Below are 20,158 nucleotides of genomic sequence, written 5' to 3'. Positions count from 1 at the left end.
GTTTGTACCTGCTGTCATCAGAGCATTGGGTTCAATACCACTTGAAGAAACACATAGACACTTTAGAAATACCCTACAATGTAGGTGTATTGCAAAAATCGGCATTGATTGGAATTGCATGTGTATTGCATTAAGTACTGTCTGTCTGAGGTCCTTCTTGTGACTTGACAGATGGTACAACTCCCAGTAAACACAATATCTTTAATCAACAACATCACAATATTGGATACTGTGCAATGTCTTAAATAATAGCGATAATAATAAATGCCTTGATACAGTATCAGGCACCGGTTCTCATGACTTCCGATCTCAGCTGATTGGGAGTGTTATCATGTACATTGCTTTGTCTTGGTATAAAAGATGGGCTACAACAAGTATTCTGCTCCATGCAACAGATTTGCTTGTCAGTTGTTTGACCATAACCAGTTGAGCATGCCCCTTAGTGATTGATGATATATGCATCTTTGATCATGAGCAGAAGTAGAGGGTGAGCATCATAGCCATGTGTTGAGAGGAATTCTTTGGGGCTAGAATAATTCACCTCTGGAAACATGATTATTTTGCGCATCATTCTTAAACAAACCTCATTCAGTGGTTTTCAGTGGGAAGGGCTACTTAACCTGAAGTAAATTCTAACTGGACTCCTCCTGCAAGGTCATGCGCTGTTTATCTTGAGATGGGATCACCGTGTTATGTACATGTTGTGATGCATGTGCCTGGTGCACCCTTATCAGATGGGTTGTCATGATGGGTATACTGGGCTTCATATATTTGTAATCCATCTGATGGTATGCACTGCTCTCCCACCACAATAAGTAGGGCAACAAACTCTTTTACTCATTTACTCTTTTACTTGTTTCAGTCATTTTGACTGTGGCCATGCTGGAGCACTGCCTTTAGTCAAGCAAATCGACCTCAGGACTTATTCTTTGTAAGCCTAATACTTATTCTATCGGTCTCTTTTGCCGAACCACTAAGTTACGGGGACGTAAACACACCAGCATCGGTTGTCAAGCGATGTTGGGGAGGGGACACACATACAAACATATACACACGCATGTATATATATATATATATATATATATATACGACGGGCTTCTTTCAGTTTCCATCTACCGAATCCACTCACGAGGCTTTGGTCGACAAGAGGCTATAGTAGAAAACATTTGCCCAAGGTGCCACACAGTGAGACTGAACCCAGAACCATGTGGTTGGTAAGCAAGCTACTTACCACACAGCCACTCCTGCACCTGTGGCAAAATTGTTAGCATGCCAGGCAAAATGTTTTGCAGCATTTTGTCCATCTTGACATTCTGAGTTAGCCTTTCATCTTTTCAAGGTCAATAAAATAAGTATTAGTTGACCACTGGGGTCGATGTAATCGACTTACCACCTCCGCATAAACTGCTGGCCATGTGTCAAAATTTGAAACCAATGATGATGATGATGTTGATGATAACTGTTTAGCTCAAAGTTATCAAATATCAATCGGGAAAAAAATTGACAGAATTTCTCTAACTTTACTTGACTGACGGAAATGTTTTGTAGATTGATTTGGTGTTTCTTCTCAGAAACCATTTCCAAAAGATCAATGTTGTTTCATTTCGTATTGAATATTGATTCTTGCTATTTCAAAAGAATATGTGTGATATGTGTGTGTGTGTGTGTGTGTGTGTGTGTGTGTATTTGAGCATGTGTGTGTGTGTGAGTATGATCAATAACTAAAGAGCAATGTTTAAGAAGCCACCCACTAAACAAGATATAGAGACAGCAGCAATATATAGTGACCACAAGTCGGGGCTGTTGTTACAATCATTCACAGTCTCAAAACACAACTAATTTATTGTTCCATGTCACACAAACATCTCTTTACTTCCTGCTTCCTAATCTATTATTTTGACACCATTTTCTTTATTCATTTTGCTTTATTCTTCAGTGAAGAATTTTTTCAAAACCCTGAAGAAGCAGTTTCCATTAACTTTCTTTACTTTTCCTTTTTGTAACTTTTGCTGTTGCTGTTGTTGCTATTATTGCTGCAATGCTTGTTGTTGTTTTTATATTACTGTTGCTTTTACTGTTATTGTATATTGTGATTTTTAATGTTGTTGTTTTTTTTTATCTGTTTCAGTTCATACTGGGACACTGCTGTGAAGAACTTTTAGTTAAAGAAATTGACCCCAGGACATTTTTTGTTTTCAGTCTGGCACTTATTACACCAGACACTTTTTGCTGAACTACTAAGTTTGGGATACATAAATAAACCAACATCAGTTGTTAAGTGGTGGTGGGGTGGGAGACAAACACACACACACATACATGCACACACAAACAAATATATAAATATATATATAATGTGAGAGAGTTAGGGGTTGAGGATTCAACCCACTAAGGGATAGTATCTATCCAATATACTGCTGGGACGGTACTCAATTATTGTTACACTAGTGTTATACCAAGTGCAATAAATGGGAGTGGGTAAAAGGTGGGTAATATATATATATACACATATATATGATGGGCTTCTTTCAGTTTCTGTCTACAAAATCCATTCACAAGGCTTTGGTTTGCCTGAAGCTATAGTAGAAGACACTTGCCTAGGGTGCTATGCAGTGGGAATGAACCCAGAACCATGTGGCTGAGAAGCAAGCTTCTTACCACACAGCCACGCCTGCACCTTGTGTTTTTTAATTTTGTTTTTATTTTATTTAACTTGTTGTTTATTATATTGTTGTTTGTTGTTGATAAGTTCATGTTGATGATGTTGGTATTTTCTCTTCTCAAAAACAAATCTATTACACACCCTATCTCCCAACCTTACCTACCAAAATACTACTGGTTTTCCATCAGTGGACTGTGGCTATGCTGGGGCCCCATCCTCAACTGGTTTTTAGTAGAATTCATTTGAACCCCAGTCCTTATTCTGCTTCTTCCATCACTGATCTTGATTTGCTGAATATTTTTAACATTACCTTCTTTTAGTGTAAAAGAATGTAAGTCTTCCATACATCGATTCTACCTTCTAATCACAGTCAATAGAGTCACTATGGCTTCATCATTTAAGATTGGTAAGATTGGATGGGAATGAAGGTATATTATAGATAAATAAATAAATAAATAAATAAATATACACACACACATATATATATGATTATATATACATACATATATACACATGTATATATATACATATATACATATACATACATGCTTACATACATATATATATATATATATATATATATATATATATACACACACACATACATACATACATACATACATACATACATACATACATACATACATGCATATACACATATACATACAAGAGATTAATAAGAGAAAATGGATTGAACAACATTCTTCAATTCATATCTCTACAATTGCTTCCACACATCATTACGCCCATAGTACATTGATGAGATAATGCAATTAACATCTTGTGTAATCACTGTCATTCATCAAAGGTGTAAAATGTGTTTCTTCAGGTGATTTTTTTAGATAAGTTCTTGTAGATGATACTATATATGCGTGTGTGTGTATATATATGCTAATATGTATATATATTCATACACACACACATATATGATGATGATATATAAATGACAGTAACCTTATCTTCGTGGTTGATGATTTCAAAGGGCATGTTGGGAAGCACCCAGGTGTTGTCCAGGGAGCATGGTGGCCATGGAATTGGCTCTCAAAACAAGGAGGGAACAAGGCTGCTGAAGTTCTGTGATGCAAATGACCTAATGATATGTAACACCAGCTTCAGTAAACTGGCCAGTCACCTGGTAATCTATAAATTCGGTGATCACACTACCCAGATCAACTACATTCACCAGAAAGCAGGATTCATGGCTACTCTTGAATGCAAAGCCCTTCCCTGCTGAAGAGTGTACCCATATCCCAGGATAGGTTACTCATTAGTGACTTCAAACTGCAGGCACAAAAGATTCCAAGATGCAAGCCAGTTTGGAAAAGAAGAATTTAGAAGCTTAAGAATCTTTTGAATAGTCAGAGGTTTAGTGACTTCCTAACCGAAGCATTGGATGAGAAGGAGGAGGAGTTGCAGACTTACAAAATAGAGAATAACTGGAAGTTCCTACAAGACAACTGACTGATGGCCACAGACCAAATTTGTGGATGGTGCAAAGTCCCAACCAGATCTAGGGTGATATGGTGGTGGAACAATGTAGTTGACAGGGCCATTAGAGGTTTGGAAGGACTGGAAGTTTGGGAGTAGCAAAGAGCTACATCACCCAGCTAGAAGGTAAGCTAGGAAGCAGGTATACTTAGCCAGAGTTGAAACAGAAAGGAAGATGTCTGCCAATGTTCTGCAGAGTGAGGACCAGTAGCTTGAAGTGTTTCAGTTTGCAAGACAGTGTGCCAGAGAAAATTGTGATGTTGTGGGAGAGAAGTGTGTTAACATGGATGATGGTTCACTTGCAGTTAGTGACTCTGCAAAGAAAGAGGCTTGGAAACGCCACTATGAAAGGCTTCTAACTGTAGAAAACTCACGGGAGAAGGAGAGTCTGCCTAATGTTGATCCAACAGAGGGAATAGCAATCCAAAGGAGTAGGTAGAAACTCCATAAGATGTACCCAATGCAAGCTATGGACACATAAGAGGTGCAGCAATATCAGAGGAAGATTAACTGAGAAAACAGTTTTTGTGTGTGGAAGGTGCATGGGTACAATGAACACTGAAAATGTACAGAAAATGAACTTTATAGGCTGCCAGTAGGGTAAGCTAGAGGTAGTTGATAGCTTCTGCTATTTAGGTGACTAAATCAATAATGGAGGTGATGCTCCATTAGCTGCAAGAATAAGAACAGGCTGGGCAAAATTCAGAGAGCTCCTACTGTTGTTGGCAACAAAGGCCTCTCCTCAGAGTGAAAGGCAGACTATATGATGCCTGTGTGCAAACAGCTATGATAGACAGCAGTGAAACATGGACTGTGACTGCTGAGGACATGTGTAGGCTTGAAAGAAAAGAAGCTAGTATGCTCTGCTGGATGTGCAATGTCAGTATGCATGTATGACAGCATGCAAGCGTTTTGAGAAAAGTTGGGCATAAAAGGCATCAGGTGCAGTGTGCAAGAGAGACAACTGTGCTGGTTTGATAATGTGATGTGTATGGAGAAGGACAGCTGTGTAAAGAAGTGCTGTTCTCTAATTGTGGAGGGAACCTGTGGTAGAGGTAGACCCAAGATATGGGACGAAGTGGTGAAGCATGATCTTTAAACATTGGGCCTTATAGAGGTAATGACTATTGACTGATACCATTGCTGATATGCCATACTTGAGAAGACCCATCAAGCTAAGTGGTCGTAGTTGTAGTCGTGATTGATGCTGGTGGCATGTAAAAAAACACCATTCAAGAGTTGGGCCTCATAGAGGTCAGGTGGCCAATGCCAGTGTCATGTAACTGGCACACATGCCAGTGGCACATAAAAAGCATAATTCGAGCACTGAGCCTCACAAAGGCAACGTGACCAATGCTGGTGTCACATAACTAGCACGTAAAAGCACCCATTATACTCTTGGACTGGTTGGCATTAGGAAGGACATCGAACCATAGAAACCATGCCAAATCAGACTGGAGTCTGGTGCAGCCCCTCAGCTTACCAGCCCTGGTCAAACTGTGGCCTTGAAGAATTTTAGTCAAACAAATCAACTCCAGTACTTTTCCTTTAAGCATGGTACTTATACTATTGGTCTCTTTTTAGTGAACCAATAAATTATGAGTACATAAACACACCAACACTGGTTGTCAAGTGGTGATGAGGGACAAACCCCAGCATGCACACATGTATATATATATATTTGATAGTCTTCTTTTAGTTCCCATCTACCAAATCCACTCACAAGGTTTTAGTCAACCCAAGGCTATAGCAGAAGACACCTGCCCAAGGTGTCATGCAATGGAACTGAACCTGGAACCATGTAGTTACATTTTATGTAGTCAAAAAGTATATCCTTGGTTATTGCCTGTCAGAAAGTTTCAATCATTAGTTTCACATCTACTATTCCATTTGGCTGTATAGGCAACTCATCAGACTTGTTGGCCAGAAGCACATAGCTTCTTTAGTAATAAAAGCAAAAATACAATCCTGGTCTGTGTGGTGAAAAAATCTTGATACACAAAAGACTCTTTTTAAGAGGGACAAAGTTACCTCTTCCAATCAATTCCAGCTGTGTCCAAAATAGCTCAGTTTATATTCATGTTTTCATTTACTAATCCATAACAAATTTTCTGTCATGAGAGCATTGACTAAGTATTTCATTTTCTAAATTCAGGAGTGCACCTGGATCATACAATATTTTTAGGATCATTGCCTTATTGACCAAGCAAATTTGCATCATCTGCTTCCATTGAGATATGGCCCAGGTTGTTTCAACAGCTTCTTATTAATTCTGTGTGGTGTCCCTTCATCTTTTGATCCCCATATATATCTGGATCATGTCTTAACATCACACCTTTCAGGGTTCCTTAAAGAAGACCTGTGGTTATTTAGCTTGGTCTTAAGGGAGCTCTCCAATGCTCCAACATATTTCAGTTATGTGTCCTTGCAATGTTACTGCTGTTGCTGCTGAAGCAAGGTGAGTGTTTGCAATGAATACTGTGATAAACTTAGTGTGCATGCTGGAGTTAGCTAGGGCTCTGTTCACAGTTCCCTTTTATTTAACGTAGTCCTCCAAACCACAACAGAATTTTAAGACCAGATACCCATAGGGACTCCTGTTAATACTGATGATCTCCTCATAGCGGAGTTTGTTGTGTTACTTAAGAATAAATTCCAGGCATGGAAGTAAAACTCTTATTCTACACCTCAGCCATCAACTCTTCAGCTTTCTCATATATGCTAAAAGCTGCAAAACTTCATTGCACCATCACCCATTACCCTTAACAACAATACACCTTCATCCATAACTTCAATTTCATCCTATCCTACCTCCAACCCTACCTTTCTTTCCTTCCTCCAACAATCAGCTCAGTAACACCTCTCTAACATTATCACCACCACCCTACACAACTAACAAACCCAACCTACCCACCACGTTCTATTGTCTCCTGCCCTTCAACTCATATACTTATCCACTCAGTATGTGTCCTCCACTATCTGTTAACTTTTCTCCTCTCTTCCCCTTACCACCACTCACCTCACTAACCAAACACCATGTGCTTCTACCATCCATAATCTCTCCAAAATTCATAAACCTGACAATCCTAGCCACCTGACAATCTTTACTTGTAGCTGCCCAATTGAACTGATATGTATCTTGACCTCAACTGTTGAACCATCTTTCAACCCATTATGCACATCATACTCTACTTTGCTGAACTAGTACTTAACCTTAACTGCTTTTTTTAACTTTTTGCTGGCAAGTTCTACTAACAGGTATAAAAAGGGGCTCCAACTATGTCAACCTATTTATTGGCTACATCATGGCCCAAATCCTCTCACAGTTCACTGGACCCAGAACTATACAGACTCTATAAAAGACAGTATAGATTCAGAGCTTTAGATGACTGTATCAGTACCATGAAAATGTCTGTGAACATTTTCATCTCATTTGTCACTGCTTTCAATCCTTCCATTGAAGTTTCCTATGTCATCTCGGAAACCTTCCCATTAACTTTCAGGACATCTCTATCTCTGTCAACAACTTCATCAACACTCATCCCTCACTGCCTTCTATAAGCCCATTCACTCACACTCCAATTTTGATTTTTCCTTCTCTCACCCCTCCCACACCAAACAGGTCATCCCTTATATCTGACTCCTCTGTCTGCCATTTGTGCAACCATAACCAAGACTTTGAAACCCATTCATAATACAGGTCTGTCTCTTCATCTGACGTGGATACCTCCCTCTCTAGTCCAAGTCACTCTCTAATCCAATCTCACCAAATCAACCACACCTCTGTCCTCTCCATCTTCACCCATCCCATTCCCAGCTGCATCCCTTATCTTCTCTTTTTCCAACCTTCCACTGTAAGATCCAGCATGCTATTCCACTTCCTGCAGTCCAATCCTACCAACTTCCCTCTCTTTCTTGTTCCATCCTCCCCCTCATTCAAGCATGTCATAATATACATGACTTATTAGTTCCCTCTCCTACTTCTCTTGGATTCACTTTTTGTTCCTAGTCTTGTCACAACTGTCTATCTCTTGTCAACATGACTTCCCTCCCAGGATCCAAACACTCTATTTTTCACATTTGTTTTTCCTTCACCTGCACCTCTCTACCGCTGTCACCTATTGCACAAAATGCTCCTTCTGCAATGACTTGCACATAAGTCAAACCAGTAGCCATTTAGTCAAATGATTCATGAAACATCTTTTGGACATTCAGCTTGGACACCTTACCTCTGTCTCTAACCATTTTCACTCCCCAGATAACTTAGTGCTTGGCATAATCCTATACTATTGATCTGCAAACTTTAAGTTATGTACAGAGCAGTATTTTATTTTTTCTCTTCAAATCCATGCCACCTTCAACCTTAAGTCAATGCCATTTTCCTATACAAATGCACTGCACACACACACACGTGCGTGTGCGTGCATGCACATACATACACATACAATCAACCATTTTTTTACATAAAGCAGCAATATTCATAATAACTGAATACACACTTCCATTACACATTTTTGCATTCACATACACACACAAACCTGTATATCTAGTAGACATGCACAAAACACATACAGTTACACACACAAACACATGACAAATGAATAACCACACTCATTTGATAATTATTCATAGCAAATTCAAGAACACATACATTACAATTTGACAAGCACATTTCTTCATATGCACAAACATACACACATATAAAAGACATACACACACACATACACATATACACACTCCCACATGCAGTGACTCATACTCACATACATAGATCACAAAGATGATAGTATACACTGTGTAATTACTTTCATATTCTTCACATACATATAGACACACACACACACATACACACACTAATATGTACACAGGTACATACATCAGCCTAGCTCCTAGTTTAGCAGCCATAAGTCCTGCAGCAAACGAACACACAGACATACTTTCAGAATACAACTGACAAACACTATTCAATACCTTTACCCACACACAGACTCATATACATACCACATTACACATTGAGAACTAAATACACAGAAACTACTTCCTCATACCACTTACACACACACACACACACACACACATGCAAACAACATGTCACCAACACACAAATACACACATCCTGTCCTCACATTCATTCTCCAGCCAAAACATACCCCATTTAGTCTACTCTTTACCTCTAGTCAAGTCAACACAAAACTTGTAGACCAGTACCACATGACAGCTCTCCTGGAGATTGCAATTTTAATTTTCCAACCACCTTTTCCATTTTTTCTTTATCCATTTTCTCCTGGTCTTTCCTCCTCTCTTCTACCACTATCCAAACAAGGACAATGTCCACATTGTAATAGCCATTAACTCTTTTCACTCTCTTGGGTGTCAAGCTAATAACAGTGACTGTGAATTAATCTGGTCATTTTGTTCTTTTTTGCCTTTTTATTTCACCATATATATTTCTTTCTTTATTTGTGTGTGTGTGTGTGTGTGTGTGTGTGTGTGTGTGTGTGTGTGTGTGTGTGTGTGTGTGTGCACATGTATTTGTATGTGTGTGTGTGTGTGTGTATAATTGGTCAGTAGTTCATCACCATCATCATCATCATCATCGTCATCATCATTTAACATATGTTTTCCATGCTGGCATGAGTTGGACAGTTTGACAGGAGCTGGAAAGTCAGAAGACTGCACCAACACACTCTAAAGCATTAAAACAGTAATACTCAGAAGATTGCTTGTTATGGCTGGTCAGACAGTAACCATTGGTTTCACACCTATAAAGCTGCAAGAACTTTAAAGATGTGATAAAGCTTTGCAAAACTAAATCACTTTGACCAGCCATAACAAAGAAGCGGCTAAGGATATATATATATATATATACACACATACACACACACACACATATATTCTTTTCTTTTACCTGTTTCAGTCAACTGACTGTGGCCATGCTGGAGCACCAACTTTAGTCAAACAAATCGACACCAGGACTTATTTTTGTAAGCCTAGTACTTATTCTATTGGTCTCTTTTGCCAAACTGCTAAGTGACGGAGACATAAACACACCAGCATCAGTTGTCAAGCGATGGTGGGGGGACAAACACAGGCACACAAACACACAAACACACACACACACACACACACACATACAAACACACACACATACACATACAAACACACACATATATACATGTATATTCTTTCAGTTTCCATCTACCAAATCCACTCACAAGGCTTTGGTCGGCCTGAGGCTATAGTAGAAGACACTTGCCCAAGGTGCCACACAGTGGGACTGAACCCACAGCCTTGTGATTGGTAAACAAGCTACTTACCACAGCCACTCCTGTGCCAGGCATAATAATACTAATAATTTTATGTTAGAACTCAATTTACGTATGTTTTAGAATAAAGCATTAGTAGGGCACAGTATAATATGAGCAGAGTATAATAGGAAATTAAATAAATGACAAAGGAACAGGAAATTATACAATGAACTTCATTAGCTTACAGCTGTTTCTGCTATAGGATGCAGTGCACTCAGAGCTGAGTGCTTTGCCTCACTTTGTAGCTTCCTTAGAACTTCTAAATTTAAGTACAAGTTTATTTTGGAAAGTATCTACAAATATGAAAATGATCACTATGAAAAATATAAAAATATATAAGAAATGGGAGTATAGAGTTTGGAAGATAAAAGCTACCTCCAAACATATAAACATTTCGATGATTTTTATGTATATATATATGTATATACCTAGGTGCATGATGAACCCCAATATAAATGAGTATTCATAAACATACATAAAAGATAGAATACATATGTTGACACACATTGTACATATGACTGACTACAAAACCAAGACAAAAGCCAGTGAAGACAGATAGGAAGTGAACGACTCTAAAATCGAGAGAGAGACAGATAAACAGACAGATATAGAGACAGAAGGAAAGGAGAGATAAAGAAAAGGCCTGTTAAGATCATAAAACTGTCTACAGGGGATTCAAGCCAGATTAACAATTAACAGATTTGCACATTAGCAAGCATACACTTATACATATATAGAGAACACCATATGCATACACAGAGAGAAATATTATATATATATTGCTATGTATATACATAAACATAAATATATTCATATACGTACACAAATGTACACACATATATACACACATACATATGTTAACATATAAATATATCCATATATATATACATAAATTTACAGACACATATACTCACTAAAATATGTGTGTATGTGTGTTTGTGTGTTTGTGTGTGTGTGTGTGTGTGTGTGTGTGTGTGTGTGTCCAAGCATATGTAAGGAAAGGAAACTCATACGTACAAGTATGGGTATGTATATGTACACAGAACTCACAGACAGACACACAAATACACACACACAAATACACACACATGCACACACACACATACAATCACAGAGACAAATATATATATATATATATATATATATATATATATATATATATATATATATAAAGAATAAAAAGTTTAGAATGGTACAACAATGCACTATAAAACAAAAAATTGGACTATATACTTGTTGTAATTTAGTTGTCTATAGTCTGATGATATTTCAGAATACAATTCCTTCTTCAGATCTTCTTAGATGGAGTCTCTGCTATAAACTGTTTACTAACGGCTTCTTTTTTTTCTTTTTTCTTTTTTCTTTTTTTCGGAAGCATCTCAGTAGTGGTCTCACGAAGCTCCTTCTGGAATTCCTCATGAGAAGTGTGTGAGGTCGGCTATGTTTCAATCTCGTGTGTGTTGGTACATCTGTAGCACTGCTTCTAAGTTATGTGTTATACGTGCAGCTTCGCTTTTTTTTTTTTTTGTTATAAACAATACATGAGCATGTTATTAAGAATGAACCTACACACGTCCAGATGTAGCTAAATAATATATTGATTACCAACCTCCAGCCTGTTGTTAATTTGGGATCCTAGTCTGTGTATGAGTAATGCTTCCTTGATTCTTAAATTAACCAAATTTCTTTCACTGTCCTCAATTGTGACTGTTATGCTTTTGTCAGTGTTCCGGCATCTGTCTAGATGTTTTCTGAAGGAGGAGGCTCTCGTGTTCAGATGTTCTTTGATGCGGATGTGTAACGGTCTTGTTGTGCTACCCACATAGAACTTGTTGCATTTGTTACATTGTATTCTATACACAACATTTACCCGTTGGCATAAATCTGTGTCATAGATGGGACAATTTGGTAATGTGCATTGATTGTTGTCCCTTGTTCGTTTCTTTGCGAGGTGTCCTCTCAGAGAGGGGTCGGAGTGGGCTAGTTGTATGTCTAGCACTTCTCTTCTTATGGGTCTTCAGATGGCCGTAGTTATCCTCTCGCTAAAATGGGGTATTTTAAGGAAGCATGTGTTGCTGGGTTTTCTGTGTTCAGCGTGTTGGTCATCTCAGGTACTTAAACCAATTTATAACGGATCTAGGATACCCGTTGGTTTTCAATATATCTATCTGTCTATCTAGATATATTGAAAACCAACGGGTTTTCAACTAAGAAGACAGGTCCTGTGCTCTTAGCTGAAAAATAAACAGGCAAATTGACATAATACAATGTCTGCAAGTTGATGAGTACCACATATTCCTCTCCATTTTCTTATTGCTGTATAAATTAAGGGTAAAATTTCCTTTTACCCGCACCCATTTATTGCACTCGATAAAAACACTAGTGTAATAGTAATTGGGTATCCTTCCGGCAGTATATCGGATAGATATTATTCCTTAGTGGGTTGGATTCACAACCCCTAACTTTCTTGGATGAACAAATCATACCATTTATAGTGATACACAATCCATGCCACCAGAACATCTTCAATATCGCTAAAGTGAACTTACCAATCCTTGCACAAATTAAGGAATTGAGAAATATCATTACAGATCAAAGTATAACTCTCAGTAAGAGACAACCTAAAAACTTGAAAAAGCTATTAACAAAGGTAAGGTTTGACCTCAGCAACAAAAATCAAACATTCACTGTGTCCAAATGCAATGATAGCCAATGCAGTACATGCCAATCAATTCATACCGGCCCATATATGAACACAAAAACAGGGAAAATATTCACCAATGCGAACATGAACTGCAAAAGTAGAAATCTAATCTACTGCATCAAATGCCCTAATTGTGAAGAACTGTAGATTGGCCAGACAGGTAATGCACTATTGGAATGCTCATGTGTGCATCGACAACAGATTAAAAACCCAGAGGTCCGCCAAATACCACTGAGTAACCATCTGGCAACATGTGGTCGTAAAACTTTTATGATATTTCCATTCCATAAACTTTACAACCTGAATGAAATTGAGAGAAAACGCAAAGAAAAGGACTTTATTAAGAAATTCAAACCCACTCAAACAATGATTAAATTAATCTTACTTGGGGTTTAAAAATCTTATCCCTATAACTAAAACACAAAAAATCTCTCAAATGTCATCATTTCTAAAAATAAACTTGGCATCATCTCTAAAAATAGCCAAACACCTACTGCTGCTGTCCAAAGGAATATGTATAAAAGACAAAAGAACAGCCAGTCAACTACAGTACATCTGTCAGACGGGACCTTGATGACTGCCATGAGGCAGGAAAGTATACTAGCTTTTATATATTTAATACTCTATACTTAATACTCAATATTTCATATATTCAATAAGACATTCAATACTTCATTTCAGTTTACTATTTATATTATATATTCCATATTCTGTATCCCACATTAATTTTATAAGAATATAAATAAAACTCTTTTAAATAATATATATATATATATATATATATATATATATATATATATACACACATATATATATGAGTGAGTGAGTGAGTGAGTGGACAAATGAAAGAAAAGGGTGCTCAACACTTTTAGTAGGAGTTACATGTATTATTCAGATACCTGAAGGAGATGGGATCTGTTAGGGTCCTGTAAAACTTAAAGTAGCACAGAGACCAAATCAAACTGTTTCAGTCATGAAAGTTCCCCTTCAATGTACAAGTCTGGACAAGGTTGTTTATGGAAGACCAGCAGTCACCCATTGCATGCCAGCCTACACTCTATATGACACTGATGTTATCTAAGAGAAAAGCAAAGGCCAATACAGCTTGGCACCAGTGACATTTCTGCAGATGAGTGAACTGGAGCAGCGTGAAATGAAATGTCTTGCTCAAGAACACAACACACAGCCCAGTCTGGGAGCAAAACTCATTATTTCATGATTGTCAACCCAACGCTCTAACCACTGAGCTATGAGCCTTCACACACACACACACATATATTCTTTTATTCCTTTCAGCCATGCAGCTGCGGTCATGCTGGAGTGAACACATTCATACATGCATACACACTCACATACATAGTTGTATAAAGACACATACACATATACATATACAGACACATACAACCATATATTTACACATGCACACACACACACACACACACATATATGTATATACATACCTATCCATACACACATATATATGCATGCACACTTATAGATGCTAACATATAGAAAGGAATATATCAAAAGACATGCATATGTCTATATAATCAGTGTATATAAGTGCATACATAAGTAAAAAGATGCACAGGTGCCCAGCAGTATAATCATATACGTATATAGATATAGAAAAATGCATATAAATGCAAATAAACAAATAGAAATTTAAATGTCAGTGAAAAATAGACATGTAGGCATATAGACATGTAGGTATATAAACATATATGAATCATATATAGAGATATGGACATATGCAGATGTGTGTGTACATGTATGCATGTGCATGTGTGTGTACCAAGATGCAGAAATACATACACATATATATATTGCATTCATTTATATACATATAGGCGCAGGTGTGACCATAGGCATAGGAGTGACAATAGGCGCAGGAGTGGATGTGTGGTAAGTTGCTTACCACACACACACACACACACACACACACAAACACACACACACACACACACACACATATATGTATGTGTGCATGTATGTATGTATATGTTTGTGTGTCTTTGTCCTACCAACATCGTTTGACAACCGATGTTGGTGTGTTTACACCCCAGTAACTTACCGGTTTGGCAAAAGACACTCATAGAATAAGTACGAGACTTACAACAGATTAAGTCCTGGGGTCAATTTGCTCGAATAAAGGCAGTGCTCCAGCATGACCACAGTCAAAAGACTGGAAAAATAAAAGAATAAAAGAAAGAAAAGAATACATGCACACACACAAGCATAGACGCACAAGCATAGATGCACAAGCATAGACGCACAAGCATAGATGCACAAGCATAGACATATAAAGATATGGATACACATATAAACAGATATAGACATGCATACATATATGCCTATATATAGACAGATATATGCATATATATACACACACACACACACATATATATATATATATATATACATGCACATACTCATACATATGTATATGTGTGTGTATATATATATGTGTGTATGTGTGTGTATATTATATATATATATATATATATATATATATATATATATATATATATATATACATATATCCAGCATATGTTTTGAAGAAAACATAGGTATTATTCCAGAGGGAATAAAATGATGTAAAACAATGTGATCTTCGTGTCAGGGAAAAAAGAGAAACAACATCAATAAGCCATTTTAACCGAATGTGATGACTACATATATGATGAAGAGAAGTTATTTTTTAAAAAACATTAATAGATTTAACATCAAATGCAATTTAGAGACAGAAAGAAAATAGCAGAAAACCAAGAGTGGAGAAATGTAGTGTGACAGATGAATGAGAATAAAGCTTAAAAGCGAGGAAATAGATATATTTAGTGGAAATTAAATGTAAGAAGACAGTTAAAGGTCGAATTTTATAGGTTGGTATAAATTACTTATAGGAACTAAAGGTATGTTTTTGCCAATGTTTGCAATGATAAATGTGTTCTTTAAACATGTTTACAAGAGAATTCTCTGAGAACAGGATGAGATAGAGCTCTTCGATACAGAGCAGACAAGAAGATTTACCTTTATCATATGGAAAGGATCTAGACAGAATATTCCATTCCAAATCAAATTGTTTATTATGTTCCTTATGAGACCAAATTAATTTACAAAACCCAGTACTGGTTAGGGAGGTTGGATTCGATATGCTTACCATACGGAATTATTAACCAAACAATTTTACTAGGGCATACCTTGTTATTAAGGTAATTACCTTTAAAGTCTTAGATGTATTTTAATAATGGAAAAAGGGTCTTAAATAACAGTTATCTCCCTTATGCTGCAAAATCAAATTTTTTTGATGTAGTGTTGTTATTTGAATTAAAATTTATATTATTATTACCATTATGCCGTGATTGTCCTGATTAATAGAAGTAGAATTAATGTCAGTAGGGTTAATGTAGGTAATTTTTTTCTTTATATCCTGCTTTAAGTAAAGCAGAGTTGTAAAATTTGGCTTTTTCATTGAAGATATCAACATTGGCAGATAATCTAGAAAGTCGAAGTGAAATATTTGTAACTAAATTCCTTTGAATGATTACTGAAAGAGCTAATATATTTAAAATTACTTGAGGGTTTATGGTATGAGAAATATGAATCATTATATAAGTTAAGGGTAATAATATCCAAAAAGTTGGCTTTAGTTATATCATCTTTGAAAACAATGCTTTAGCCCATGTTTCGGAAAAATTTAACCAACCTATTTGTAATTTTTGGTTAGAAATATTTTGAAGGTAGAGTAAACAATCATCATGATATAGACCTCCATTGATGTTTAGGAATTGGTCAGCCATCTCATAAAGGATATACATACTGACCAAATCAACGATTTGTGCTGAATCAGAACTTCCCATCGTGACATCAAAATAGGTGTATCTTTACGAACCCACAGCTTGTTTTTAAATTTAATGATTGATTTTCTGGCAGCTAACATGACATTAATTTCATCCCTGGTAAGACCTGCTTTGTTGTGTGTGAACCAGAATGCCTTGTTGAGTTGGGTTAATAGAGGAATAGTAACTAGAAATGTCAAACTGGATAAAGTTAGTGCACTTCTTGTTATTAATTGAATTAAACCAGTTGACCACTTGGAAGGAATTAGACCACAAATTAAGCTTTAATTTTTTAACTAAGGTAAGAATATATTTATCAATAATATTTTTGCTAAGTGCACTGATGTCAGAGCTAGAAGGACAAATAAGTCGTAAGGTTGGGTTTGACCTCTAGCATAGAGGACAAACATAAACTGATAATGATGACAATGTTGATGATGATGATGATGTTAATGGTGGTGGTGGTGGTGGTGATGGCAACATGGCAGCAGCAACAGTGGTGGTGGTAGCGATGTTGATGAAGGTGATAGTATTAGCAGTGGCAGCAATGGTAAAGGAGGTAGTTGTTGTGGCGACAGTGATGGTGGTGGTGGTGGTGGTGGTGGTAGAAGCAGCAGTGGTAATGGTGATGGTGGGTTGTGGTGATGGTGATCATGATGATGATAATGAGGTGGGATAGTAATAGTGGTGGCGACGGTGACAATGATGATGTGGAGACTAGTGGTGGTGATGGTGGTCATGATGGTGATGGTGGTGACGATGACAACAACAATGAAAATGATGATGAATCAAGCAGTTTAATAATTCTTGATCTTGTCAATGTGACTCATGAATCACACCATTAAATTATTACATATGTAAAACTCTACAAAAATGCATTGAGTACTATTTTCTTTAGTCTGTACTCATAAACATATATTTACATACATATTTATCTGTCAGGGTGTTTACATGTGTGTTTAAATAGTTATTCTCTGCATTGTATTTAAAACAGAGCATACTTAGCTGTACACTGTGTATGTGATACAGAACAACCATAGGGCTGATTGTTTCATATCACATGATTTATTCAAGGATATCAACATATCTACCACAAGGTATTGCTATCCACATTTGGATTCATATATAAGTGTGTTTGAATCTGCCTCTGTGTGTGTGTGTGTGTGTGTGTGTGTGTGTGTGTGTGCGTGTGTGCGCGCGCGTGCATGTGCGTGTGTGCGCGCGCGTGCATGTGCGTGTGTGTGTGTGCATATGTGCATGTCTGTGTGTGTGTTGTGTATATGTGTGTGTGCAAATTAGTGTACTTGTGTGTACGCATGCATGCCAATGTTTATCTGTGAATGCATGTGCATATACACCTGTTTTTGTGTCTGTATGTTCCTAGGTCTCTGTTCATGTGATGCATAGATGTGCATGTGTATGCATGTATGTGTGTGTATGCATGCATGCGTGTGTGCATGTGTGTGTGAATGTACGTGTTGGGGTATTGGTGGTTGTGTATTTGAGCATGTATGGTGTATGTGTACTTGCACACACATACATGCACACATATATCTATTCATGTACATACACATATACATATATGCATATACACACATGCATATATTTATACACACACATATACATACACACACACACACTCATATACACATACACATATACATACACACATATATACACACAGACACATATCTATAGACTACATACATACAAATAGATGGAAAGGTACACTCATGCACGTATATCTTGTTTTTTTGTTGTTTATCTCTCTCTTCTCTCTATCTCTTTTCTTCTCTTTCTCTCTCCCTCATTTAATAAGCACACACACAGACATATACATGCATACACAAGCACACACACACACACACAAAATCTCGTGTGCAAGCTGTGTGATGAAGTGTTGAATATTCAAAGACCTACATGTATCGCTTGCTTGGCTCTAACAAGTTGTTGTTGATAATGTATACGGGTTACCATGGCAACTTCAGCTGCTGCCTGCTGACTCCGCATTAGTTGTGCAGTCCTAAGGTGTAACATGGCATTCTCTGTTTCCAAACTCATAATTCTTTCATCTTTTTCCTGAATTAAATAGGAAAAAAAGAAAGAATAATAGATAAAAGAAAAGCAAACAAGAACAGAAATTAACATAAATTTAGAAACAGAAATAATTGCTTTTAAATAAAAAGCAGTAATTACCATTAAAAATCAGAATTGAATATTAATGTTATTTATTTATTCATTTGTTTATTTACATTGGTATAATGTTCCAAAATCTGCAGGAGGAATGGACCCCCTAATAAATAAATTGAAATTATATTATCAAAACAAAAGAGATTATAGACAAAAGGATTAAATTTTTACATTGACATCGACTTCTCAAAATCTGCAGAGAAATTGGTCCCTAATAAATAATTGATACTTTATCAAACCTAGAGAGATGAAAGGTAAAGGAATTAAATATTTACATTGGAACAACATCACAAATTGACAAGGAACGGACATAATATTGAGTTAAACTCCAAAACATGCCTGGTACATATTTTATCAAACCTGGGTAATTGAAAATCAGCATCAACCAGCAATAGAGCAATTTGAAGACAGTATATAGAGAAATATTGTAGGCAGAGCAGTTGGTATCTTTCTCAACCATGCCCCACTCATAATAAGCCATGGGATTACAATCAAGGAAACTAAGAAGTCAGAAATTGAGGTTGGTGATGTCATAGAAATTCTCTGACAACCACTTCTGACATTTTCCAGAAATAAGGCAAGAAACTGAATTCTACTGCCACCCATAAGGCCTTCCAGTAGCAACCCTCTCCATCCAGTAAACAATTGGTGACTGCATGGTAAATGCTACCAAGTCATCAGCATAGACAGCTGAACATTTGGTTATATGTCTGGTATTTATTTTATCAAATGTGAGGCATGAGCAGCAAAGTTAGCTCCTATGAGATTTGAACACAAAATGAAGAAGGTTGAAACTAAATTCTTTAAGTTATTTAGGCCAGTGGTCAAACATTTCTATCATTCCAAAAAACATGTAAATATTTCTTGAGTAGGTGGAAGGTCACTGAACAGGATAAAAACAGCAACCAAACTGCCTTCAAACCATACTCTGTCATCTTCAAGTAAACACATTGGATTATATAGCTTTATG

At 36.8% G+C, this 20,158-nt stretch overlaps 1 protein-coding gene across 1 annotated transcript in view; it reads right to left on the bottom strand.

Annotated features, from left to right (window-relative positions):
* The window catches only part of LOC106871796 (kinesin-like protein KIF25), a 495,647-nt gene that overhangs the window by 451,268 nt on the left and 24,221 nt on the right, over window positions 1–20,158 (bottom strand). Inside the window, exon 2 of the mRNA XM_052967306.2 lies at window positions 18,919–19,077. Coding sequence (XP_052823266.1) covers window positions 18,919–19,077 — 159 coding nt within the window. The remainder of the gene's footprint in view (window positions 1–18,918; window positions 19,078–20,158) is intronic.

This window comes from Octopus bimaculoides, chromosome 4, assembly GCF_046866305.1.
Source record: "Octopus bimaculoides isolate indiv1 chromosome 4, ASM4686630v1, whole genome shotgun sequence".
Taxonomy (NCBI): domain Eukaryota; kingdom Metazoa; phylum Mollusca; class Cephalopoda; order Octopoda; family Octopodidae; genus Octopus; species Octopus bimaculoides.
The sequence above is the reverse complement of the archived record's forward strand: the minus strand, read 5'-3'. Positions and strand labels throughout refer to the sequence as shown.